At 54.2% G+C, this 24842-nt stretch overlaps 2 protein-coding genes across 2 annotated transcripts in view; one reads left to right on the top strand and one right to left on the bottom strand.

The window, feature by feature from the left end:
- nek1 (NIMA-related kinase 1) overlaps nt 1–17210 on the bottom strand; it is a gene marked incomplete at its 3' end in the record, with an annotated part of 23860 nt that extends 6650 nt beyond the window's left edge. Inside the window, 37 exon segments of the mRNA XM_080506378.1 lie at nt 53–518; nt 743–897; nt 2029–2048; nt 2051–2248; nt 2343–2383; nt 2489–2626; nt 2844–4077; nt 4240–4386; nt 5221–5343; nt 5447–5495; nt 7004–7141; nt 7143–7310; nt 7396–7541; nt 7544–7574; nt 7674–7769; nt 8232–8309; nt 8385–8468; nt 8790–8870; nt 9296–9307; nt 9309–9399; nt 10340–10456; nt 10610–10809; nt 10890–10970; nt 11080–11127; nt 11220–11279; nt 12394–12459; nt 12642–12730; nt 13672–13744; nt 14025–14225; nt 14394–14448; nt 14804–14890; nt 14972–15039; nt 15131–15214; nt 15538–15635; nt 16074–16170; nt 16245–16387; nt 17154–17210. Coding sequence (XP_080362504.1) covers nt 53–518; nt 743–897; nt 2029–2048; nt 2051–2248; nt 2343–2383; nt 2489–2626; nt 2844–4077; nt 4240–4386; nt 5221–5343; nt 5447–5495; nt 7004–7141; nt 7143–7310; nt 7396–7541; nt 7544–7574; nt 7674–7769; nt 8232–8309; nt 8385–8468; nt 8790–8870; nt 9296–9307; nt 9309–9399; nt 10340–10456; nt 10610–10809; nt 10890–10970; nt 11080–11127; nt 11220–11279; nt 12394–12459; nt 12642–12730; nt 13672–13744; nt 14025–14225; nt 14394–14448; nt 14804–14890; nt 14972–15039; nt 15131–15214; nt 15538–15635; nt 16074–16170; nt 16245–16361 — 5037 coding nt within the window. The 5' untranslated portion in view covers nt 16362–16387; nt 17154–17210.
- Nucleotides 17211–18513: 1303 nt separating this feature from the next.
- fbxl5 (F-box and leucine-rich repeat protein 5) lies at nt 18514–24702 on the top strand. The gene is given in 12 exon segments (XM_080505966.1): nt 18514–18659; nt 19171–19386; nt 19947–20042; nt 20429–20624; nt 20790–20975; nt 21588–21713; nt 21790–21806; nt 21808–22028; nt 22102–22688; nt 22691–22817; nt 23154–23302; nt 24307–24702. Coding segments are annotated over 12 exon segments (2082 nt in total). The 5' UTR covers nt 18514–18575; the 3' UTR covers nt 24384–24702.
- The last annotated feature ends 140 nt before the right edge of the window (nt 24703–24842 follow it).

The raw sequence follows: 24842 nt of genomic DNA, 5'->3' as shown, positions 1-24842 counted from the left end.
CGTTCAGAGGACTGTTGCTGCGCTGCTCCTCCCCCCCCCCGTTGGTCACAACCTCCTCATCGCCAGGACTCCCATTGGAACACCCTTCATACTCCTCTTCCTCCTCATCCCCTTCTTCCTCCTCCTCTTCATCCTCCTCCTCCTCCTCATCTTCATCTACAACCATCCGACTGTTGTCCCGATCCAGTTCGGCAGCGATGCCGTGGAACAAGCCTGGGTCAGTGGTCTCTGGAGGGTTTCCGTTGAAGTCTCCGGCACCGAGCCCCAGGGGGGCCCTCATGTCCCCCTCGTCTCCGGCACCGAGCCCCAGGGGGGCCCTCATGTCCCCATCGTCTCCGGCACCGAGCCCCAGGGGGGCCCTCATGTCCCCCTCGTCTCCGGCACCGAGCCCCAGGGGGGCCCTCATGTCCCCCTCGTCTCCGGCACCGAGCCCCAGGGGGGCCCTCATGTCCCCCTCGTCTTGCAGCAGTCTCTCCATGGACGCCCTGATGTCTCGCAGGTCTTCGTCCTCATACGCCCTGAGGAAGAGACCACAGTCGCATCACACTGACCTGGCAGTCCCTCAGCTAGCGGAGACGTCTGTCCATTTTGTCAAGTGGCCCAGGTTGAGGGTCGTGGTCCCGGGGCCACGGGGGCCCAGGACATGAAAGACTAGGATCCGTATACGTCCCCGGGAACAACAGAAGGGACGAGACACTCAAAGATCAAGTCTGAGCTGGAAACAGAAAGTCTGTCAACTTACTCTTCAGTCTCCGACTGGTCGTCGTCTTTCGCCTCATCAAGGTCTTCGATTTCCAGATTGTTGTCTGGAGCAGCAGTAGTCCCACTGGGGGCTGCGGCCCCCTGCTGAGAGCTGAAGAGTCGACTGAGGTCTGGGAGAGAACACGTCCGTAACATCTGTCCAGTCACACAGAAACAGGCCACATGTTTGTGTGAGTCTGAGGCTGACGAAGGAATCGGCAACATTCACTTCATCCAGAAAATGTCCTGTCCATGAAGAATCGTCCTAAACTGAACTAGAACAATGTCTACTGACGGCTGTAAAACCATGATGACATCATCAAACAGTGACGGCTGTGCAGCTGTAAAACCATGATGACATCATCAAAGGTTGACCTGAAACAAACGAGGCTCTTTCTTTGTGTTGAAGTGGGGAAGAAGAAATATTCATATACTCTCTGTATATTTAATAGAATACATGGTTTTGCAAACTAACCAATGAGGTGTCAACCAGTGCTGCCACAGTTACCTTGGAAAAAAAGTAATCTGATTACTAGCTATTCTTTAAAAAGTAACTTTGGTACTTTTCTGATTACTTGTTTTTAAAAATAAATACGTTAGAATACAAGTAACTTTTCAGTTACAATCAGCAGCTGCCGACAATCGTAACTCCACAACGGAAACTCCACAACGGAAACTCCACAACGGAAACTCCACAACGGTAACTCCACAACGGAAACTCCACAACGGTAACTCCACAACGGAAACTCCACAACGGAAACTCCACAACGGAAACTCCACAACGGAAACTCCACAACGGAAACTCCACAACGGAAACTCCACAACGGTAACTCCAGGCAACTCCACAACGGAAACTCCACAACGGAAACTCCACAACGGAAACTCCACAACGGAAACTCCACAACGGAAACTCCACAACGGAAACTCCACAACGGAAACTCCACAACGGAAACTCTACACTGGTAACTCTACAACGGAAACTCCACAACGGAAACTCCACAACGGAAACTCCACAACGGTAACTCTACAATAGAAACTTCTGTCTCCCTTCCTTCCTCCTCCCTTCCTTCCTGCCTTCCCCCCTCCCTCCTTCCTTCCTCTCTCCTTCTTCCCTTCCTCCTCCCTTCCTTCCTGCCTTCCCCCCCTCCCTCCTTCCTTCCTCCCTCCTTCTTCCCTTCCTCCCTCCCTCCTTCTTCCCTTCCCCCCTCCCTCCTTCCCTCATAAGACCACACCCCTTTCCTCCCTCCTTCCTCCCTTCATCCAGGATATGAAGAAATGCAGCGTCACCCTGGGGTTGTTGGCGTCGACATGCCGGTGGAGAGGCCGATGAGCAAGGCATCCTGGTGCTTGGAGCGCAGCGGTGAGACGGAGCGGGAGCGGGAGGCCAGAGAGGAGGACGAGTCCTCCATGGAGGACTGAGCTGAGAGGAGGACCAGGGCGGCGGTGCGGCGGTGGGCCGGCGAGCACCGCTTCATGAAGAGGGGCTCCTCAGGCTGGGCTGCTGGGCCTGGGGGGGCCCGGGGGGGGGGGGGGGGGGGGGTCATCAACATTACAATCACACTGGCAAAACGGTGACCTTGGCAGGCCAAGTATTCTCTCACCAGATGATTCAGGAGCCTCCCTAGTGACGCCCCCTGGTGGCCTAAGAGAGAAACAGTTCACTTGGGTTTAAAAATAGCTTTTTTTATCAAAGTGAATGTATTAGATTTCTGTAGCAATATACAAACTCATGAAAACAAATAGTCACATTTGCTGCTGGGCTTCCTGTTCCCAGGCCCGCTGCACCCCCGCTGGGGGGGGTGGAGCCTGTTCAGGACACGCCCCCCAGAAGCAGGGACTCCATGCCGGCTGGATGGAAACAAAGTCAGACAATGATTGCGGCGAGCTGAAGACGTTGGAGGTCAAAGTGAGTGAAGCACTGACCCCCCTGGTCCCCCCCCCCCAGAGGAGTGAGATCACAGTGAGCAGGACAAGAAGAACTCAACTACATCAGCAGACATACATGGTCCAATCACAACTGCCCTTCTATCATACTTTATGATAGTTCTAGAATCAACTATAGTAAAGTTAGACGACCACAGCCTCTCTGCTTTAAAGCAGACTGGTTCCCAGTCTGGTTCCCTGTCTGACCCCCAGACTGGTTCCCTGTCTGGTTCCCTGTCTGGTTCCCTGTCTGGTTCCCTGTCTGGCCCCCAGTCTGGTTTCCCTGTCTGGTTCCCAGTCTGGTTCCCTGTCTGGTCCCCAGACTGGTTCCCTGTCTGGTTCCCTGTCTGGTTCCCTGTCTGGTTCCCTGTCTGGTCCCCAGACTGGTTCCCTGTCTGGTCCCCTGTCTGGTCCCCTGTCTGGTTCCCAGACTGGTTCCCAGACTGGTTCCCTGTCTGGTTCCCAGTCTGGCCCCCAGTCTGGCCCACCAGTCTGGCCCCAGTCTGGCCCCCAGTCTGGTTCCCTGTCTGGTTCCCTGTCTGGTTCCCTGTCTGACCCCCAGTCTGACCCCCAGTCTGACCCCCAGTCTGACCCCCTGTCTGGTCCCTGTCTGGTCCCCTGTCTGGTCCCCTGTCTGGTTCCCTGTCTGGTTCCCTGTCTGGTCCCCTGTCTGGTCCCCTGTCTGGTTCCCTGTCTGGTTCCCAGTCTGACCCCCAGACTGGTTCCCTGTCTGGCCCCCAGTCTGGCCCCCAGTCTGGCCCCCAGTCTGGTTCCCTGTCTGGTTCCCTGTCTGGTTCCCTGTCTGGTTCCCTGGTCTGGTTCCCAGTCTGACCCCCAGTCTGGTCCCCTGTCTGGTCCCCTGTCTGGTCCCCTGTCTGGTTCCCTGTCTGGTCCCCTGTCTGGTCCCCTGTCTGGTTCCCTGTCTGGTTCCCAGTCTGGTTCCCAGTCTGACCCCCAGACTGGTTCCCTGTCTGACCCCCAGACTGGTTCCCTGTCTGACCCCCAGACTGGTTCCCTGTCTGACCCCCAGACTGGTTCCCTGTCTGGTTCCCAGTCTGGCCCCCAGTCTGGTTCCCTGTCTGGTTCCCTGTCTGGTTCCCAGTCTGGTTCCCAGTCTGACCCCCAGTCTGACCCCCAGTCTGGTTCCCTGTCTGGTCCCCTGTCTGGTCCCCTGTCTGGTCCCCTGTCTGGTCCCCTGTCTGGTTCCCTGTCTGGTTCCCTGTCTGGTCCCCTGTCTGGTCCCCTGTCTGGTCCCCTGTCTGGTTCCCAGTCTGGTTCCCAGTCTGACCCCCAGACTGGTTCCCTGTCTGGTCCCCTGTCTGGTCCCCTGTCTGGCCCCCAGTCTGACCCCCAGTCTGGCTCTGTAGTTTAAGTTGAGGAACAATAATCCCCTCTGTTGTACTGCTGGTACTCCTGGTATTCAGGAGGAATAATACTAACAATAATCCCCTCTGTTGTACTGCTGGTACTCCTGGTATTCCTCTACATGGAATTCAGGGTAAAACATGGCTTTGCAGTACATTTGTTAACTTTGGATCAATTACACTTAGTGTGTTAGAAAGAAGACAAACTCACTGGGACGAGATGTGACGGTCGTCTGCAGCTGCTTAAGCTCCGCCTCCTGAAGCTCCGCCTCCTGAAGCACATTGAGCACCTGAGCGTCTCTCCTGCCAGCTTCTTCCTGCAGCTCACACATCTGGATCACCTCGCCCACTGTTTGCTCTGATTTGATGCCATAGAGAAGAAAACCAGGAGGAAAAAAGAAAAGTGGCGTCACGTTTCAGGAGCTTGTCCTCAGTGGAGGTGTGTCCTCAGTGGAGGCGTGGCCTCAGTGGAGGCGTGGCCTCAGTGGAGGTGTGGCCTCAGTGGAGGCGTGGCCTCAGTCCTCAGTGGAGGCGTGGCCTCAGTGGAGGCGTGGCCTCAGTGGAGGCGTGTCGTCAGTCCTCAGTGGAGGCGTGTCCTCAGTGGAGGCGTGTCCTCAGTGGAGGCGTGTCGTCAGTGGAGGCGTGGCCTCAGTGGAGGCGTGGCCTCAGTGGAGGCGTGGCCTCAGTGGAGGCGTGTCGTCAGTGGAGGCGTGGCCTCAGTGGAGGCGTGTCGTCAGTCCTCAGTGGAGGCGTGTCGTCAGTCCTCAGTGGAGGCGTGTCCTCAGTGGAGGCGTGTCCTCAGTGGAGGCGTGTCCTCAGTGGAGGCGTGTCGTCAGTCCTCAGTGGAGGCGTGTCGTCAGTCCTCAGTGGAGGCGTGTTGTCAGTCCTCAGTGGAGGCGTGTCCTCAGTGGAGGCTTGTCCTCAGTGGAGGCGTGTCCTCAGTGGAGGCGTGTCGTCAGTCCTCAGTGGAGGCGTGTCGTCAGTGGAGGCGTGGCCTCAGTGGAGGCGTGGCCTCAGTGGAGGTGTGGCCTCAGTGGAGGCGTGGCCCTCAGTGGAGGTGTGGCCTCAGTCCTCAGTGGAGGCGTGTCGTCAGTCCTCAGTGGAGGCGTGTCGTCAGTGGAGGCGTGGCCTCAGTGGAGGCGTGGCCTCAGTGGAGGTGTGGCCTCAGTCCTCAGTGGAGGCGTGGCCTCACCGCTGGTCAGGACGCCCGTCTCCTCCAGGGTCTGCTGCTCCACATGGAGGACCAGAGGGACTCCTGCCTCCCACTTCCTCCTGTCCCCTCCAGTGGACGGCCTTTCCTCAGGAGACGGAGACACTGAGGACAACGGGAGCAGAAACTCTTTCAGAAGGTTTGAGGAGAAGAATGGCTCTGCAGAGAAAAGCTCCTCTCTCCTGATTGGCTGAGCTCAGGTCTCCACCGCTGAGAGCCGCCATGTTGGATTTGGACTTGAAGGAAACAGAATCCGACTCGTGGGAAAAACTTCACGTTGATTCAGGAGCACAAAGAGATTTTTCACTACATTTACTGCAACAATTGGCGGAAACATTCTGTGACTTGTAAAAAACCATTTGTAATGAAGACGTTGTGAATGTGTGAGTGTCGTTTTGTGCAGAGAAAACTATTCTACAAGTTCAGTTTTACTAAACATCAAACCTCTTTCACCAATAATCCCTCCATAGTTTACTGTTAGTGAGCAACAGGCGTCACAACTACCAACTCCAAGGTGATGATCGTTACAGCGTGTGGTCACTGATGGTCACTAGTCACTGGTGGTCACTAGTCACTGGTGGTCACTGATGGTCACTGGTGGTCACTGGTGGTCACTAGTCACTGATGGTCCCTAGTCACTGGTGGTCACTAATCACTGGTGGTCACTGATGGTCACTGGTGGTCACTGGTGGTCACTAGTCACTGATGGTCCCTAGTCACTGGTGGTCACTGGTGGTCACTGGTGGTCACTAGTCACTGATGGTCCCTAGTCACTGATGGTCACTGGTGGTCACTGGTGGTCACTAGTCACTGATGGTCCCTAGTCACTGGTGGTCACTGATGGTCACTGGTGGTCACTGGTGGTCACTAGTCACTAGTGGTCACTGATGGTCACTGGTGGTCACTAGTCACTGGTGGTCACTAATCACTGGTGGTCACTGATGGTCACTGGTGGTCACTAGTCACTGATGGTCGCTAATCACTGGTGGTCACTAATCACTGGTGGTCACTGGTGGCCACTAGTCACTGGTGGTCACTGGTGGTCACTAATCACTGGTGGTCACTAGTCACTAGTGGTCACTGATGGTCACTGGTGGTCACTAGTCACTGATGGTCACTAATCACTGGTGGTCACTAATCACTGGTGGTCACTGGTGGTCACTAGTCACTGGGGGTCACTGGTGGTCACTAATCACTGGTGGTCACTAGTCACTAGTGGTCACTGATGGTCACTGGTGGTCACTAGTCACTGATGGTCACTGGTGGTCACTAGTCACTAGTGGTCACTGATGGTCACTGGTGGTCACTAGTCACTGATGGTCACTGGTGGTCACTAGTCACTGGTGGTCACTAATCACTGGTGGTCACTAATCACTGGTGGTCACTAGTCACTGGTGGTCACTAGTCACTAGTGGTCACTGATGGTCACTGGTGGTCACTAGTCACTAGTGGTCACTGGTGGTCACTAGTCACTGGTGTCAGCGTGTGCTGCTGGTGCCACCAGGGGGTGAACCAGAGAACGGAGATAAAGGAAAAGAGGCTGGTGATTTGAGAATGTGTCCGAAGGAGGAACACGAAGCTGATTCAGGAATCGTTTCCAGAGGTTGTAAGATCTGGAGGCAGCAGTTCCATGATGAGACGTAGTGGAACCTGGTCAGAGGATTGAAGAGCCTCTCTCTTTGCAGAAGGTTTCTTTAAGCCTCACTATGAACCCCAGTCTGAGGCGGTATGGCAGCGTAAGGCGTGTGGCGAAGGCTGTACTCACTGGACGTTGCACTGGCTGTTCTAAGGTTTGCTGAGCCGCAGGGAGTTCAGGCAGTTCTGCTGCTTCCCACTTCTTCCGGTCTCCATTTGAAGAAGGACGCTTGTCTGCGTCAGGCTGGTGCTGCTGGGGGGCGGGGCCTGGTTTCCGCGGGGGCGGGGCCTGGTTCTGCGGGGGCGGGGTGTGACTCCACCTCCTCCACGGCGTTGTGGCCTTTCAGGTTCTGGTTCAGCCTGCGCAGAATCATCTTCTTCTCACTCTGGATTTGTGGCGCCTCCTCTGGTTTAGGAGAGTTTTCTTGAAGCGGAATCTAGCAAACAAACATCAAAGAGCACAAAGCTGACAAAGAAGCCAATATCAGGAACACCACAAAGGGTTTGCAAGCGAATACTGACGGCGCCAACGTTCTTCAGAGCGACAGTCAGAGATATGGCTGGAGTGGAGAGCTGGCATGAAGGCAGACCCAGGGCTTTGGCAGCTCCACCCGGCTGAGAGGGTGGAGGAGGAGGTGGAGGACTTTCTGAGGCGGACGACGCGGCGCTGCACAACGCGCCTTACCGCCACGGACTGCAAGCTGACAGACCAGAGCAGCTCACATTAGACAGGACAGGGTGGAGGGGGAGGTGGAGGAGGAGGAGGAGGAGGAGGAGGAGGAGGAAGAGGAGACGCTCACATGATCCTCCCAAGCTTTCTTCTCTCTCTCCGACGCTTCTCTTCTCTTCTTCTCCAGTTGTTCTTTCAGGACGGCTGCCCGGGTGTTGGCCTGAGCCTGACCACACAAAGACCAGCACATGTGAACAGTGGTGCGATGAACGACACGCAAAGAGACATGAGCTTTCTTTTTTTCTAGCGGAAAAGCATTTGACCTGGATGCCCATGACAACAACAACAACAACAACAACAACAACAATCTCTTGAACTTGAACTCTTCATGAGGGACAGAAACTGTCAGATTTTTTTCCAAAAAGAAAGAAAGACGAGGCTTCGGGGGAATCAGAAAGCAAACGGAATAAAACAGAATAAGAAGAGAAGATGTACAGGACCAACAGCAGACGTGGAACCTCGGGGTCTTCATGGCCTTCACATCACTGCATTCTTGTTAAATCCACAGTTTGGACAAGGCAGCAGCTTCTTTGATCTTAGAAGCCCGAGCGTGAAGCTGAAGTGTGGTTGTTGTTCAGCAGCGACCTCAGCAGGGCTTCAGGCTTCAACATTCTCTTTGAAGACTCACCTTCAAAGCTTCCAGCTTCCTCCTCCGGTGTTCGGCCTCCTCGGTGGACCCCTGGCTGTCAGAACCGTCACTGTCATACTGACACAGGTACAGACAGGCTGTGAGTCGCTGCTGAGCACTGGGATCACACAACAACTCAGACTTTCCACAGACCTTCTCTCCTCGCAGTCGCGCTTTGATCTGCTGGCGCTCGTTGAAATTCTGCAAGCGGATCTGCCTCAGTCTGGCCAGGTACTCCTGAGGAAGGAGAGACGGAACCGTGACGGCGTGAACAGAACATGCGAGACGGGATGTGGTGGAGGCGACGTGATGCTAACAGCCGTTCAAAGAAAGAACAATGGTGAACAAAACACAAAGTGGAAGCTTCTTAATGGGGCAGCAGTCGTTACTGGATCAATGAAGAGTGAACAGTGGGACACCGGAGATTATGGGAGTGGTGGCAGGAGTGTGGAGGATGGACTCCCCGGTGGGGGGGGGGGGGGGGGGGGGGTGCAAACAAGCCAGTCGTGCTGCGAGCGAGGGGAAGTGACGCCGGTGACTTGAGGCTTCAGCTCCTACCTCCTCCTCCCTGTTGACCTTTGGCCTCCTGCAGCGCCCCACACCGGCCCGGCTCCAGGCCGCCAGGTTTGGCCGGGTTCCCTGTGCACCATTTAATTGTACCAGACTTTAGGAGGACGTTCCCCTTCACCACCAGCTGCAGTCCAACCAACCCCCGCAGAACCGCTCCTCTTTAACTGGGAATAAATCTATTCTGCTAGAATGTTGATATTTGAATCATCAAATGTTGATCATTGTCTTCTGTCACCTGAAGTGTCTTCCAACTTTTACATTTCTATGTTTGATTAGAAAGATACTCGTCAGTTTCAGCTCCATTCACAATGAATGGAGCAGAAATCCCAATAAGGTAGTGGATACTTGAATAAAGTAATTCTGCTGTTGAAAGCAACATTGAGACTGGTCATCAGTCTTCATGGACCTGAGACGTTTACATCAGAACATCAGGATTACTTCTGGTCCTGGTCCAGCTGTTCGTCCCCCGGTGGAGGAAGTGTGGCGCCACCTACCAGCTGGCCTTCAAGCACGGACTTTGTTGAGCAACGCCTCCCTCTTCCTCTGCAGGAACTCCTCCACCTGCCCGCCGCGCTCTGCTGCCCCCTGGCTGCGCTGCCTGGAAGTGCAACACAGCACCAGTTACTGCCACGCCGTGGAGAGATGCCGTGGAGAGACGCCGTGGAGAGACGGAGCCTTGGAGAGACGCCGTGGAGAGACGCCGTGGAGAGACGGCGTGGAGAGACGGCGTGGAGAGACGGAGCCGTGGAGAGACGCCGTGGAGAGACTGAGAGACGCCGTGGAGAGACGGAGCCGTGGAGAGACAGAGCCGTGGAGAGACGGAGAGACGCCGTGGAGAGACGGAGCAGTGGAGAGACGGAGAGACGCCGTGGAGAGATGGAGCAGTGGAGAGACGGAGCAGTGGAGAGACGGAGAGACGCCGTGGAGAGACGGAGAGACGGAGCAGTGGCGAGACGGAGAGACGCCGTGGAGAGACGGAGCAGTGGAGAGACGGAGAGACGCCGTGGAGAGACAGAGCAGTGGAGAGACGGAGAGACGCCGTGGCGAGATGGAGAGACGCCGTGGAGAGACGGAGCAGTGGAGAGACGGAGCAGTGGAGAGACGGAGAGACAGAGCCGTGGAGAGATGGAGCAGTGGAGAGACGGAGAGACGCCGTGGTGAGATGGAGAGACGCCGTGGAGAGACGGAGCAGTGGAGAGACGGAGCAGTGGAGAGACGGAGAGACAGAGCCGTGGAGAGATGGAGCAGTGGAGAGACGGAGAGACGCCGTGGTGAGATGGAGAGACGCCGTGGAGAGACGGAGCAGTGGAGAGACGGAGCAGTGGAGAGACGGAGAGACAGAGCCGTGGAGAGATGGAGCAGTGGAGAGACGGAGAGACGCCGTGGTGAGATGGAGAGATGCCGTGGAGAGACGGCGCAGTGGAGAGACGGAGAGACGCCGTGGAGAGACGGAGAGATGAAGACCCCGTGGCGAGACGGAGCAGTGGAGAGACGGAGAGACGGAGCAGTGGTTCAGTCCAGATGTGGTGTCCTCTGACCTGCTGACATGAGCTGCTTTGTAAACGTGTCTCTGCAGCTCTCGCTTGACGGCGTTGTGGTCGACGCCTCGGGCGCCGTTGTTTGACATCACTGGGCCGGCAGCAGCTGGTGTTCCTCTGAGACAGACAGACAGACAGACAGACAGACAGACAGACAGACAGACAGAGAGACAGACAGAGAGACAGAGAGACAGACAGACAGACAGACAGACAGACAGACAGTGACTGATTGCACACAGAAAGCAGAGGAGATGAAATCCTCCACCGTACCTGTAGGGACGTCCTGCACCAGGTGGGGACGATCCGTCCCTGCAGACGTCTTTATGCTGCAGCGGAGTGATTTGGTCCAGAGCACAGTGGAAGTGTTCAGGAGGGCGTTTGCCCAGCAGGGGGGCCGGAATGGGGGTCTGGCCCGTGGTCTGGACAGGACGGCCGACAGCGGCGGAGCTCTTGCTACGGCCCACGAAGCACTGAAACAATATGGTCATATCGTTTACTACAAACGTATTTACTCAACTGCTAGCTTCTACTGAGGAAGTGAGAGAAGCACCTTCTTCTCCGGGCTGCTTCCTCCACTAGAACTCAACACGTGCTTCCAGCCTTGTTCTCTGGCTTGGTTTATTCTGCTCATCTGCAAAATATCAAACGTCTCCAAACGGTTCAAATCCCCACCGCTCGCTTCATTTCAATGCTTTTTCTGCTCATTAGAATGTGAAAATCAGAACACAACCGTTTGATACCTTGTCTTTCGTGTACCTCTTCATTTGCTCAGCTTTCAGGAGGAACAGCTGAAGGGGGCGGGGCAATACGGGGGCGGGGCAACAAGCGTCAGACTCAAACCAACCAGCGGCTTTAGTGAAAGAAAGAACAACATTGTCACCTGCTCTCTCTGTTTCCGTTCCTTCTCCACCAGCTCCATCCTCTTCTTCCTCATTCCCTCCTGCAGAACAAGAACAGCTTGAGACCAGAACTACCAGCAGACGAGCCTCAGAGCAACAAGAAGCTCTGCAGCCAAGCAGCCAGACCGTGAAGGAACAGAGTGGAACCCCGCAGAGCCGAGGGGAGAACCTAGAGGGGAGAACCTAGAGGGGAGAACCTAGAGGGGAGAACCTAGAGGGGAGAACCTAGAGGGGAGACCCTAGAGGGGAGAACCTAGAGAGGAGAACCTAGAGGGGAGAACCTAGAGGGGAGAACCTAGAGGGGAGACCCTAGAGGAGAGAACCTAGAGGGGAGACCCTAGAGAGGAAAACCTAGAGGGGAGAACCTAGAGGGGAGAACCTAGAGGGGAGACCCTAGAGAGGAGAACCTAGAGGGGAGAACCTAGAGGGGAGAACCTAGAGGGGAGACCCTAGAAGGGTGATCCTAGAGGGGAGACCCTAGAGGGGAGAACCTAGAGGGGAGACCCTAGAGGGGAGAACCTAGAGAGCAGAACCTAGAGGGGAGACCCTAGAGGGGAGACCCTAGAGAGCAGAACCTAGAGGGGAGACCCTAGAGGGGAGACCCTAGAAGGGTGATCCTAGAGGGGAGAACCTAGAGGGGAGAACCTAGAGGGGAGAACCTAGAGAGGAGAACCTAGAGGGGAGACCCTAGAGGGGAGACCCTAGAAGGGTGATCCTAGAGGGGAGAACCTAGAGGGGAGAACCTAGAGAGGAAACCCTAGAGAGGTGATCCTAGAGGGGAGAACCTAGAGGGGAGACCCTAGAGGGGTGATCCTAGAGAGGAAACCCTAGAGGGGTGATCCTAGAGGGGTGACCTAGACGGGTGACCCAGAGGGGTGACCCAGAGGGGTGACCCAGAGGGGTGACCCTAGAGGGGGGTGATCCTAGAGGGGGTGACCCCAGAGGGGTGATCCTAGAGGGGTGATCCAGAGGGGTGATCCTAGAGGGGGGTGATCCTAGAGGGGGTGACCCCAGAGGGGGGTGACCCCAGAGGGGAGAACCCAGAGGGGAGAACCCAGAGGGGTGACCCAGAGGGGGGTGACCCAGAAGGGAGAACCCTCTGGTACCAGTGGACGAGAGAGAAAGTAGGGACCGTGTGGCGACTCTCAGCTGTACCTGGTGTTTTTTCCTGTCCTCCGCCTCTCGACTCGCCCTCCTCTGGGGGGCTGCTGGGGGGGCGGCCTGGGCAACATATGATAGCGGCTTCAGAGGGCGCAATACAGAAACACACTCACACACAAATGGGAGGACGACTCCGACTATCAGGTCAGAGGCTGGATGCCAAACAGAGATGCAAAGCAGCAGCAGCAACAACAACAACAACAACAACAACGAGGACGAGCAGCCCCTCCCCCGTCACTGACCGCTTTATGTGCGACTGCTGGTTTCCTGTCTGCAGCCTTCCTTGTCAAAGGCACTCCATATTTACTGGCTGGTTTGGTGATCTTCTGGGCTGAGAGAGCAAACGAACCCGTTAAAACACGTTCCTCAGTCCTCAGATTCACAAATAATGTGAGATCCATTAGATCCTCCAACTGCTGCAGATAAAGTGGCATTATAGCAACATCAGAGCTGAAGGTTCTACATCCAGACTCTCCAGTGAGCTGCGACATTCTGGAGCCTCTCGACAGGTCCAGTGGTTTTAATTCCTGGAAATAAAACCAAGTGTTTCAATGATCAGTAAAACCTCTTTCCTAATCTGAGGCTCGGAAGAAAACTGAAGAAAAAAAAAAGAGGGATGTTGTTTATGTGGTGTTTAAACTAGAACCCTGCCAGTGCACACAGTGCAGTCTGCTCATATTTGAAGGAAAACCTAGTTTTGAAAATATAATTAAACTAATTATCCACTTGCTACACAAAGATTTTCTTTACTTAAGTTAAACTTTGAATTTGTTAAAAAAAAAATGAGGCTCATTGTTTGGCTTTTGTTTTTCATGTTACAAAGACTCAAACACTTGGAATTAAGACACAATGAATGCTGCAACCAATCAAGGTTTATATTTAAAGAATTGATGCATTAATTAAACAAGAGCAATCAGATTTCTGTCCTCGTCGCCATGGACACTTCTTCCATTCAATATTCATTTCATTAGTTCGGCGATCCCATGATGTCCTTTCATAATTGACACTATAATAACTACTTTGATCCAGATTTAACGGGTTCTTCCTTTGACCAAACTGCAGCTGGAGACCATTTTGTTTAGTTTGTTAACAGACAGACAAAGAAACATGAGTGATTTTATAACTTCCTGGGTGGCGGCCACCAAACCTCTGAACATTAACGCAACAACATGCAAAGTGTTTGAAGCATCTTGAAGTGGCAGATGAAGTAATAAAGTCTAGTGATAAAGTGTAAGAAGACGGTGACAGACAGCAGCTAGCGGCTTCTCCTACCTGAGGACACCTGAGCCACGCCCACTTTAGGCTGCTTGTGAAGAAAAGTATGGCGAAATTCCTGAGCAATGATCTACAACGAAAAACAACAACAAACAAAGACTAAATCAAACTAAATAATCACGTTACGTTACAAGTTTGAGCAACTGGAATCAGTGGGGTTCGTTTCTGGACGAGGAGGTTTGTTGTGAGGCACTGAAACAAACTTTACCGTAGAGACACACTGCATCGGTACGAACAAGCTTGTTCTGACACACATTCCCACCTCGGACAACCCACATCTAAATATCAAAGTATCTCAAACACAGATACTCTGGAAACCACCGAAGTCACCAGGAAACGCCAGGAACTACCTGAGGTGGAAGAAACTTCTTAATTCTGCAGGAGAGGAAGGGCTTGGCCAGGATGGCGCCGACCGACGGCCGCTCCCGGGGGTTCCGTCTGAACACCTGCCCCAGCAGGGAGCGCAGGTCTTGGGAGTAGTGGGCGGAGACGGGGGGGTACGAGCCTCGGATGATCTTCAGGACCAAGTTCTTCATGTTGCCAGCTTCAAACTGAGAAAAGAAGAATGTGCCGAGTTGAAACCAGTGCAGACAGTCGGACACGGAGGAAGTGATGAGAGACGTGGATCAAGGAAACCGGAGGTTCAGTCTGAGGCGCTGTGACGCTGCACAACACACATTACACACCATTAATAAAGAAACAGCTGACTCAATACTTACTGCATGCTTTAGAGTGCACATTTCATACAGGACGCACCCGAGGGCCCAGATATCACTGGAGGGGAAGCAAGGAACAGCAAGGAGAGGACAAACAGGGCAGGGACAGATTCTGGGGTCAGTTTACATTCATTTGAAAAGCTTTTAAACCAACCAGACGTCCTTCACTGTCCTCAATGTCCACTGGTGGACGAAGACAACTGCACTGATGAAAAGCCTCAGAACTGAGCCGAACACGCGGCGACAGGCGACTTGGGCCCAACGTGGATTAAAGGACATGCACACTAGTTAAAGGACATCAGTTGTCCATGCTGCTGCAGACCTCAACATGCTGGTTGACTGGACAAAGGAACCTGATATCGTCCCACCGTCCTGGGGCCCAACCCCGCCGCTGGATTAGGATGATTTAGTACCTTTTATTGTTGTATGGTTTATTTTCACAGATCTCTGGTGACAAGTAATACGGTGTTCCTATGCACGTTCTGGCAAATTCCACAGTGCTAAAAAAAGAGAAGAGACAATGAGTCATGTCATAGTTCGTTCACTGCCAAGAACCCAGACACTCCAGTCGAGGTCCGTACCTGTTCAACACCCGGGCGATTCCAAAGTCTCCCAGCTGCACAGTCCCGTCTTTTGTCAGAAAGATATTCTGTGGACAAAACATGGACGGAGTCACGAAGACGTGGAGAAGCATCGCCACCGCCGACGAGGGGATGATTTTGCCGGCGCTAAAAGAAAACCTGGGATTTGATGTCCCTGTGGAGGATTTTCCGGTCATGAACGTGTTTGAGCGCCAGGCAGATCTGCACAAACCAATCCAGGATCTGCAGAGAAAGAAGCCGTGAAGCATCCTGCAGCTCTGCTCAGGACATCAAACATGGTGACGGCCTGGACGGTGCAGCCACGGCCAGATGTGGTGCAACACAAGGACTTTCTGGACTTCAAGACATATTTGGACCCTCAGAATGTTTTACTGAACCTCTGCCAGTTAAGACATAATGACTGTCTGGTAGCTCGACGTGCAGCAGCATCAACATTCCATATTTCAAAGTAAGAGTTCCACGGGTATCCTCACACATCCCTACAAGGTACCGTCGTTTACTGTGGACCTCCAGCGTCCATGTGTCTTAAAGAGGTGGAATCTCACCTGCTCTTCACGAAACAGCACTCCTGCCTGAGAGTTGATCTTTTTGAACAAGTCTCCGCCCTCACAGTAATCCATTACAATATAAAGACAGCCCCCCTCTGGAAAGAGAAAGAGAACACTTGTAGTAAGCTGTTAAGACACAAAACGTAGAAATAGATGTGTAGAAGTGTTGTCCGTGCAGAACGCCACATTCCTCGAGATGACAACCATTTCATAGTCACTGTCGGACCATTTTAAGACGAACGTCCTCAGAGACAACTGGACAGATTGCAGCTTTTAGAACGGCCAGAAGGCCTGACGTGTGTCCATACCACGGTAGGGCAGGAGGACAGGGGACACCCTGGACTGGTCGCCAGCAAGGCAGGGCACCCAGAAGAAAGGGGGGGGGGGACATGCAATACCCCTCCCTGCAGCTGGGGGCAGCGTCTGCCAAGACTCACAACCAAGTCCAGTTTCCTCATTCATTTCATTTGAGATTAATTTGACCTCTGGAATATTTCAGATCAGTGACTCTGCGGTTCAGATGCGGTCAGTACCTTCGAAAGACTCCTTGTACTGCACGATGTTGGGGTGACTCATGTTGGCCAGAACCGCCACTTCTTTCCTGGATTCCTGTCGCTCTTTAGTCGACATCTGCTGAGCGAGGAACAAGAAGACGTGTCGGAGCAGAAGACAAAGAGAGAGAGCAGTCAAAGCACACGACCCACCCCAGATATGCCGATCTCTTTGATGACGTAATGGTGTCCGTCCACTCTGGACGTCACCAGGATGGCCTTTCCAAACGAGCCCTCGCCGATCGTCTTCACCTGCTCGTACCTGTCCATCGTCTCACTGGGGCCTCAAGCAGGGTCTGCAAAACACCAGGACCGGGGCGGGACTCAGACCAGGTCGGGACTCAGACCAGGTCTGGACTCAAACCAGGTCTGGACAAGCTCCGGGTGCTGATTGGTCAACTTCTCATCCTGGCCTTATGCCAGGGGTCAGTGGTGCTGGGGTGAGAGAGTGAGTGAGTGAGTGAGTGAGAGCTGCTGGAGTGAGGGAGTGAGTGAGTGAGTGAGTGAGTGAGTGAGTGAGTGAGTGAGTGAGTGAGTGAGTGAGAGAGAGAATAAGAGCTGCTGGAGTGAGGGAGTGAGAGCTGCAGGAGTGAGAGAGTGAGGAGTGAAAGAGTGAGAGCTGCAGGAGTGAGGGAGTGAGAGCTCGTGGAGTGAGAGAGTGAGAGCTGGTGGAGTGAGAGAGTGAGTGATTGAGAGCTAGTGGAGTGAGAGAGTGAGGGAGTGAGAGCTGGTGGAGTGAGAGAGTGAGTGATTGAGAGCTAGTGGAGTGAGAGAGTGAGGGAGTGAGAGCTGGTGGAGTGAGAGAGTGAGTGATTGAGAGCTAGTGGAGTGAGAGAGTGAGGGAGTGAGAGCTAGTGGAGTGAGAGAGTGAGTGATTGAGAGCTAGTGGAGTGAGAGAGTGAGAGCTGGTGGAGTGAGAGAGTGAGCGAGTGAGAGCTGCAGCCACACGAAGCTCGACGTGACGCCCCGGGAGAACGACGCAGCGAGACGCGGCCACGGAGGAGCAACAACACCGGAGCGGAATGCTGCTTCGTGTCGGTGCAGAACCGGAGCTCACCGTACCGTTATCGTGAGAAACATCCACCATCGGTCCGTCCTCCTCCTCACCGCCGCCCGGAGCTCTCTAACTACCTTCACCACACACTTCCGGCATTCGCTACGGAGCGTCTCCGTTTTCTCAACGTGGATTGGCTCTGGGAACTGTCCTTCAACGTGTCTGCCCAATGACGAGTCAAAGGAAGGATGAGGCCCCGCCCCCACACCGTTGCTGTGGACGTTTTCCATAGCAACCAGCACCGATCCCGCTCCGGACGGACGTTGTTTCGCGACTGCAGCCTCAGTTTGCGGCGCGTCGAGCGCCTCGTGCTGCTTTTCACTGTTTCTCAGAAGAATACAGGACTTACACTCCATTAAATTGTAGTTTGTCAAGCAAAATGTGACGCGTGTTTCCCCTGCTAATTTCAAACCACTATGCTAATTGCTAATACAGGGAGCTAAACAATGGCTGACGAGAGAGAGAGAGAGAGAGAGAGAGAGAGAGAGAGAGAGAGAGAGAGAGAGAGAGAGAGAGAGAGAGAGAGAGAGAGAGAGAGAGAGAGAGAGAGAGAGAGAGAGAGAGAGAGACTGACTTCATTCTTCATTTAAATGATTTTACTTGCCACTGAGTCAGGAAGGACTGACTTTTCCTTCAGACCAGCAGGAGGAAGATCCTCCAGCCTTGAAAGGCTGCAAATGGTCCCACAAACGTTTCTGTGACAAAAATCTGCTTTTCACCATTAAACCCTACGGATTGAAAGTTCTGGGGTTTTGAAGATGGTTTCGTCATTGAAAAAAAAAAAAAAAACCTTCCCAATATATCAAGTTCAAGGTGTTTTATTTGTCATTTCACCAGTAAAAGCCAGGTTTCACAGTGTAATGAAATTCTTACTTTGCCGTCTACCCTGGTGCCGACATACATAAATAAATAAGTATATACACAAGAAAATAGAACAAAAATAAAATAAAATATAAGAGAAAATGGGGAGAAAATTCATTTCTTACTGTTTTTGAACAAACATTGTTACTATGATAGAGTATTTTCTGTTCACCCGATAAACTAGTTCTGCCCTCGGTTTTAACTCATCAATAAAGCAAAGCAAGTATCTTCAAAAAAATGTAAAGTTCATGAAATGTATCCAGATTGATGACGCATTAACCTTGAATGGTAAAAAGTATCGGTATCGGCTCGATACTGGTCCCGTATTTACTTGGTATCGGATCGATACTGGTCCCGTATTTACTTGGTATGGGATCGATACTGGCCCTGTATTTACTTGGTATGGGATCGATACCAGCCCTGTATTTACTTGGTATCGGCTCGATACCCAGTCTCGCACGCTCCCGCCTCCCGCCGCGTGCAGCGCGCGCGCGCCCCGCAGCCCGCCTCCCTGCGCGCGCCTCCCTGGCTGATTAGATCGCGGGCGGGTGACGCAGCAGCGGCTGAACATGGCTCCCTTCCCGGACGAGGTGGATGTTTTCACCGGGCCGCACTGGAGGATGAAGCAGCTGGTGGGCTCGTACTGTGAGAAGGTGCGTGTCGGGAAGCGTCGGCCGTCGATCCGGGGAGGTTCTCCCGGCGGGGAGCCGCCGGGAGAACCTCCGGGGCGGGGGACGCAGGCTAGCCCGCTTTAGCTCGGAGGCTGCAGCGGCGAGGGTCCAGTCCGCCGCGGCGCACGAACCCTCGTCTCCGGTTCCGATCCGTGCCGGGACTCGGGGGGGGGGGGGGGGGGGGGGAGAGGCGGCGGTACTCGACCCGAGTGTTTAGACCGTTTTAGACCCGGATGTGAAGCGTTGCCACGGCGGCGGGTCCCCGGATCGCCCGTGTTGTTCTCCGGGACGAGTCGCAGGAGGCCCGTTACGCAACGTGAGCGACTGTCAGCGGGACCCGGGAGAAGCGACCGGCCCGGCCCGGCCCGGCCCGCTGTGGTCGTGGCGTGTCAGAGAAGCTCGGTTACCCGCCGCCCGGTGGCCGTGCTCCCGGGAGGTGCCGCGTGATGACGTCACGGCTCATGCGGCTCCCTGTGCTCGTGTCGTCCCGCAGCTGTCCCAGACCAACTTCTCCAACAACAGCGACTTCCGCTCGTTCCTGCGGAGCCTGCGCGCGACCTTCACGGAGTTCAAGATGCACGAGCAGATCGAGAACGAGTACATCATCGGCCTGCTGCAGCAGCGCTGCTGCACCGTGCACGACGTGCACTCCGACAACAAGCTGTCCGAGATGCTCACCCTCTTCGAGAAGGGGCTCCACAACGTCAAGGTACACGAGCGGTGACGTCACAGTGACCGTGCTGACAACACACCTGTGACGCTTCATGAACAATCCTCTGCTAGAAAAGATACAAGTGGTCGTGTGTCTCGTTTTAAACCGGGCTGCATCACAACTGGATCACTTTTGGAATATTGTCACAACGATAGCTCCTGTTAGTAGTAATAATAATAATAATAATAATAATAATGGTGTGGTTGAGCTCCAGGAGAACCACCATGAGACAACACACAGGAAGTGGACTCGTCATTTTGATTGTTTTCCTCAGCCAAGCTAAAGCTGATTTATTTTTCCACCCTGATCCCAAATGTCACGTCTCCTCCAGTGAGGAGCCAAACAGGAAGTGGTTGAGTACTGTGGGGTGTACCTCACTATACTGTTTGATGCCTTGCTGCAAGGCACCTCCAGTCTTTACATTAAAGCTGCCGTGGAGTTTGTGTTGAAGCCTGTTGAGCAGAGAAGAGTGTAAAGCAGCAGGAGGAGCTGACGTGGTTCCCTGACGGAGGGTTGGAGCCTCACTTCCTCACCAAAGTACCACTTTGTGCTTGCAGAGTGAATACGAGCAGCTGAACTACGCCCAGCAGCTGAAGGAGAGGCTGGAGGCCTTCACCCAGGACTTCCTGCCTCACATGAAGGAGGAAGAGGAGGTCCGTCTCTACACCTTCATTTCTCTATCCTCAGTCCGTTATTCTCATGAACATTCATTAGAGCTGTTTGTTGGGGGGGGGGGGGGGGGGGGGGGCTTCAGGAGCCACAATTAGTACTAAAACTGGCAACAATCTCAACATAAAGTCAATTTTAATGAACTAAAAACCAAAAATGCAATATGAGCACTTGCTTCTGCAGCTGATTGGAGTTTTAGCGGCCGGTTCTGTTCCTACTGGGCTCATGTTTGTCTGAAGTAAAGCTGAAAAACTGCAGGAAAAAACAACTGGAATTGAATTGACTTTAGCTCCCGATGTATAAATGGATTTACCTTGATGAGTTTGCCCTGGCAGCCAGACTGTAGAACTGTAGACGTGTGGTGTTGCAGGTGTTCCAGCCGATGCTCATGCAGTACTTCAGCTACGAGGAGCTGAAGGACATCAAGAAGCAGGTGATGGCGCAGCACTGCAGCCAGCAGCCCTGGGCCTCGGCCACCGACATGCTGAAGGGCCTGAGCCTGTGGAGCCACGCCGAGGAGCTGCACAAGGCCTTGAAATACGCCGACCACGAGAAGACGGACTACGGTGAGGTTTGCTCTTTAGCGCCCCCTGTGGTGACCGGCGGTCCCTCGCCACGCCACGACCTTCATCAACATCGTGGTGCAACGTGGACGACCTTTATTATCGTCTTGGGAACCGAGTCACTTCCAAGTAAAGCTGCTGTTTGTTTGTTTGTTTGTTTGTCCTCAGAGCTGGAAAACGACAGGAATTGTTCGACGCACATCTTCCAGCTGCCCACAGAGATCATGCTGAGGCTGTTCCGCTACCTGGGCCCGGAGGATCTGTGTCGCTGCAGCCGGGTGTGCAGCTCCTGGTCGGAGCTGAGCAGGACGGGCGCTCTGTGGCGCCACCTGTACCCGGTGCGCTGGGCCAGAGGTACTGCAGCTTCTGCTGGGGTTCTACCAGGGACGTGGCGTGGTGGGGTTCTACCAGGGACGTGACGTGGTGGGGTTGTACCAGGGGCGTGACGTGGTGGGGTTCTACCAGGGACGTGGCGTGGTGGGGTTCTACCAGTGACGTGGTGCTGGTGGGGTTGTACCAGGGACGTGACGTGGTGGGGTTCTACCAGGGACGTGGTGGGGTTGTACCAGGGACGTGGTGCTGGTGGGGTTGTACCAGTGACGTGGTGCTGGTGGGGTTGTACCAGTGACGTGGTGCTCCAGCCTGCTCCAGCAGCTGTTAATGTGAATCCTCCTGATAAATCCACTGTAAACATTAGCGCATGCTACCGGTGTTCCAGGTTAATTGGTGTCCCTGTTAAATGGTGACTGACTTCCTGTAGTGTCCATCATTGCTGCTGGAAACTGCATCTATTAACTAATAATCGTATATTGTTTCACGGTAATGAGCAGAATTCCCAGTAATGACTGTACCCAGTGACTTTGGCTTCATCTGCGTCGCCATGTTCCCTCTGAATGGTTCCTGTGGTTCGTCGGCCCCCGGTGCCGGGGTGCCGGTTGTTGCTGATTGAAGGTGCTTGTGGAACAGGAGACTACTACAGCGGCCCCCCCGGGGAGCTGAACCAGGAGCCGGACGAGTCGTGGGTGAAGAGTCGTCAGAAGGAGGGTCGAGCCTTTCAGCAGTGGGACGAGGACGCCGACGTGGACGAGTCCGGTAAGGCGTCGGTTTCCGCGAGAAGCGCCACGCGGAGTGGTCGTTCCGCCGTAACGGAGCTGTGCTGTGGTCTCAGACGGGTCGGGCCGGGCGGGGGGGGTCGCTGGCCATCAGCACCGCCCAGAGGGAGAAGAGGCTCCTGAACGGGATCATCCAGAACCTCCTGCCGGCCGTGGGCCCGGCGGTCCAGTCCGTGGTCCTGGCCTACAGCTCCACCCTGTCCAGTAAGATGGTCCGACAGATCCTCAGTCTCTGTCCCAACCTCAGCTGTCTGGACCTGACCCAGACCCACGTGACCGACTCGGCGTTCGACGGGTGAGTGACGAGGCCGGAGGCAGTGGGGCGGAGCTCCGTGGTGGTGACCCTCTTCCTGTCCCCCCCCCCCCAGCTGGTCTTCCCTGGCGGCCTGCGGCTCCCTGGAGCACCTGGACCTGTCGGGCTGTGAGAAGATCACGGACTTGACCCTGAAGAAGCTCTCGGTGGGTCTGGGCGACCTCACGTCGCCCTCCTGTGTGGACCGGCGCCCGGCCCGGAGGAGCCCCCAGACCCCCGTCACGCTGGTGGGCGAGAGGAAGCTGCGCCCGGCGAGGCGGAAGCAGCTGGTGTTCAAGCAGGGGAGCGGCCGCTGGGGCGCCGCCGCCACGCCCACCGCGGTGTGGGTCCTGGACGCCGCGGACCTGGCGGACATCGAGGACGCGGTGGAGCGGAGCCGCGGCGGCGGGGCGCCCCTCCCCGGCGCCGAGTGCCTGGAGGCGCAGCTGGCGGGGGGCCTGTGCTGCTGCAGGAGGAGCAGGAGGCGGGGCCACAGGGCCGCCGCCTCGTATCTCCAGCAGCAGTACGCCGCGGCCGGGGCGGCGCTCTGCGGCCACTCCACCTGCTGCGCCGCCGACGTGGCCCTCAGGACTTACTCCGGGCTGCACGCCAGGTTTGGCGGCATCGGCAGCGGCGCCGCAGGACTAAGGACTAAATGCTCCGGGCCGGGGGGGGCCGGGGGGGGCCGGGGGGCCTGCAGCCGGAGAACAGGACTGACTGCTCCGCCGCCAGACGCTCGCTGAGGTTCCTCAGCCTCTCCGGATGTTTCCAAGTCACTGACCTGGGCCTCAGGTAAACCAGCCAGGGACACAGAGCCACTGACCTCAGGTCAGCTGAAGTAGGGAAAACGTAGAAATATTAAATGACGCGGCACCAGAGCCGGTCACATGACCAAAGCAACGCCTAACGGGTCTTTAGTTAAAAACACAAGTTAAAATCTGGACTCTGAACTTTTCAGATCTTTTTCCTGCAGGTTAGTTTAGTTAGTTTTACTTTGGCCAATAAAAGAGGTTGTTGCTTTTTCAAAGCTCTCTGATGTTTCCGTGGTCAGACTGCAGCTTCAGCCGTCTGACAGGTTTAAAGGTTGAATTGTAGATTTTAACGGTGGTTGTGGTCCTGTGGTTCCAGGGCTCTGGCCCAGCGTGGAGGCCTTCCTGCTCTGGAGCACCTCAACCTGTCGGGCTGCCTCTTCGTCACCGAAGTGGGTCTGCAGGACCTGGTGTCGGCCTGCCCCTCCCTCAACGACGAGCACTTCTATTACTGCGACAACATTGACGGTAACCACGGAAACGCAAGGCGGCGCAGCCTCTTGGTTCAGAACCTGCTGCTTTCATGGTCTTTGGTCCTGCTGACGGTACGACTGTGTCCTGGTGACGGTATGGCGGTACGGCTGTGTCCTGGTGACGGTATGGCGGTACGACTGTGTCCTGGTGACGGTACGACTGTGTCCTGGTGACGGTACGGCTGTGTCCTGGTGACAGTATGGCGGTACGACTGTGTCCTGGTGACGGTATGGCGGTACGACTGTGTCCTGGTGACGGTACGACTGTGTCCTGGTGACAGTATGGCGGTACGACTGTGTCCTGGTGACGGTATGACTGTCTTGATGACAGTACGACGGTACGATTGTCTTGATGACGGTACAACTGTGTCCTGGTGACGGTATGACGGTACGACTGTCTTGATGACGGTACAACTGTGTCCTGGTGACGGTATGACGGTACGACTGTCTTATTGACGGTACAACTGTCTTGATGACGGTATGACGGTCATTAAATTGTCACGCAGCCTGTGTTTGGGTTCTGAGGTGGAAGGTAAGTCGGCCTTACTGGAGCCGGTAGGGACGCCTTCAAGTTCACTGCAGGTTTCTCCTTGGTAGTAATAATAATAATAGTAATAATAATAATTAGATTTCCTCCAACTCTGAAACTTCCAGTCATGAAGAATCAGACTGAGAGGAAATGAAAGGACTCGAAAACACGTCAACAGGTCAATAGGTCAACAAATCAACACATCAGCAGGTCAGCAGGACGAGACCAACAAAGTTGTAGCGACAGTGAATCTTCATGTCGAGTCACAAAGTGAAACGACTTTAGAAGCAGAAGACTGTTTAGAGAATTACAACAATAATTCTTCCCTTCAGACAACTGGTCTCATTTTTAACATGTGAGATTTGTATTCTTTTGTTTTTTAATTGTCTGGGAGGAAGAAAATGTTTTCAGATGTCTCTGTCTCCCTCCGTCTGTCTCTGTCTGTCTCTCTGCGTCTCCGTCTGTCTCAGGTCCTCATGCAGACACGGCCAGCGGCTGCCAGAACCTGCAGTGTGGCTTCAGGGCCTGCTGTCGCTCGGGGGAGTAATCTGCCCGGCGACGCTGTCCCAGAATGTCTCTTGTCCTCCTCCTTGCACTTTATCCCGGGAATACCGTTTGCTGTATTTTGTCTGACTTAAAGATGTTTCTTGATGAAACTGTAATTTCGTTCCTGTTATTTCCATCAATGTTTAACGGAAATGATCCTTTTAGAAAAGGAAGAAAACACAAAGCGGTGATGGTCGATATGAAAAATCTGAATGTTACTTTTGGTCGTTTTTTTTTTTTATTATTTTGGTTTTGAAAAAGACAAAACATTAGACAAACGGAACATTGAGTGATATACAACACACACACACACAATAAAAGATTTACATGAGTCCGTCTCTTGTATTAATTGATTTCAGTTCATCAACACAGTTTTGCTCAGCAGGAAAATAAATGGAATAAAGTGAATGCAGTCTTTCCTTCAGGGGAAACGTCTCAAACATGTTCTCAGTATTAAACT

The sequence above is a fragment of the Blennius ocellaris genome (genome assembly GCF_963422515.1).
Source record: "Blennius ocellaris genome assembly, chromosome: 12".
NCBI lineage: Eukaryota > Metazoa > Chordata > Actinopteri > Blenniiformes > Blenniidae > Blennius > Blennius ocellaris.
This window is presented reverse-complemented; position numbering and strand designations above follow the sequence as displayed.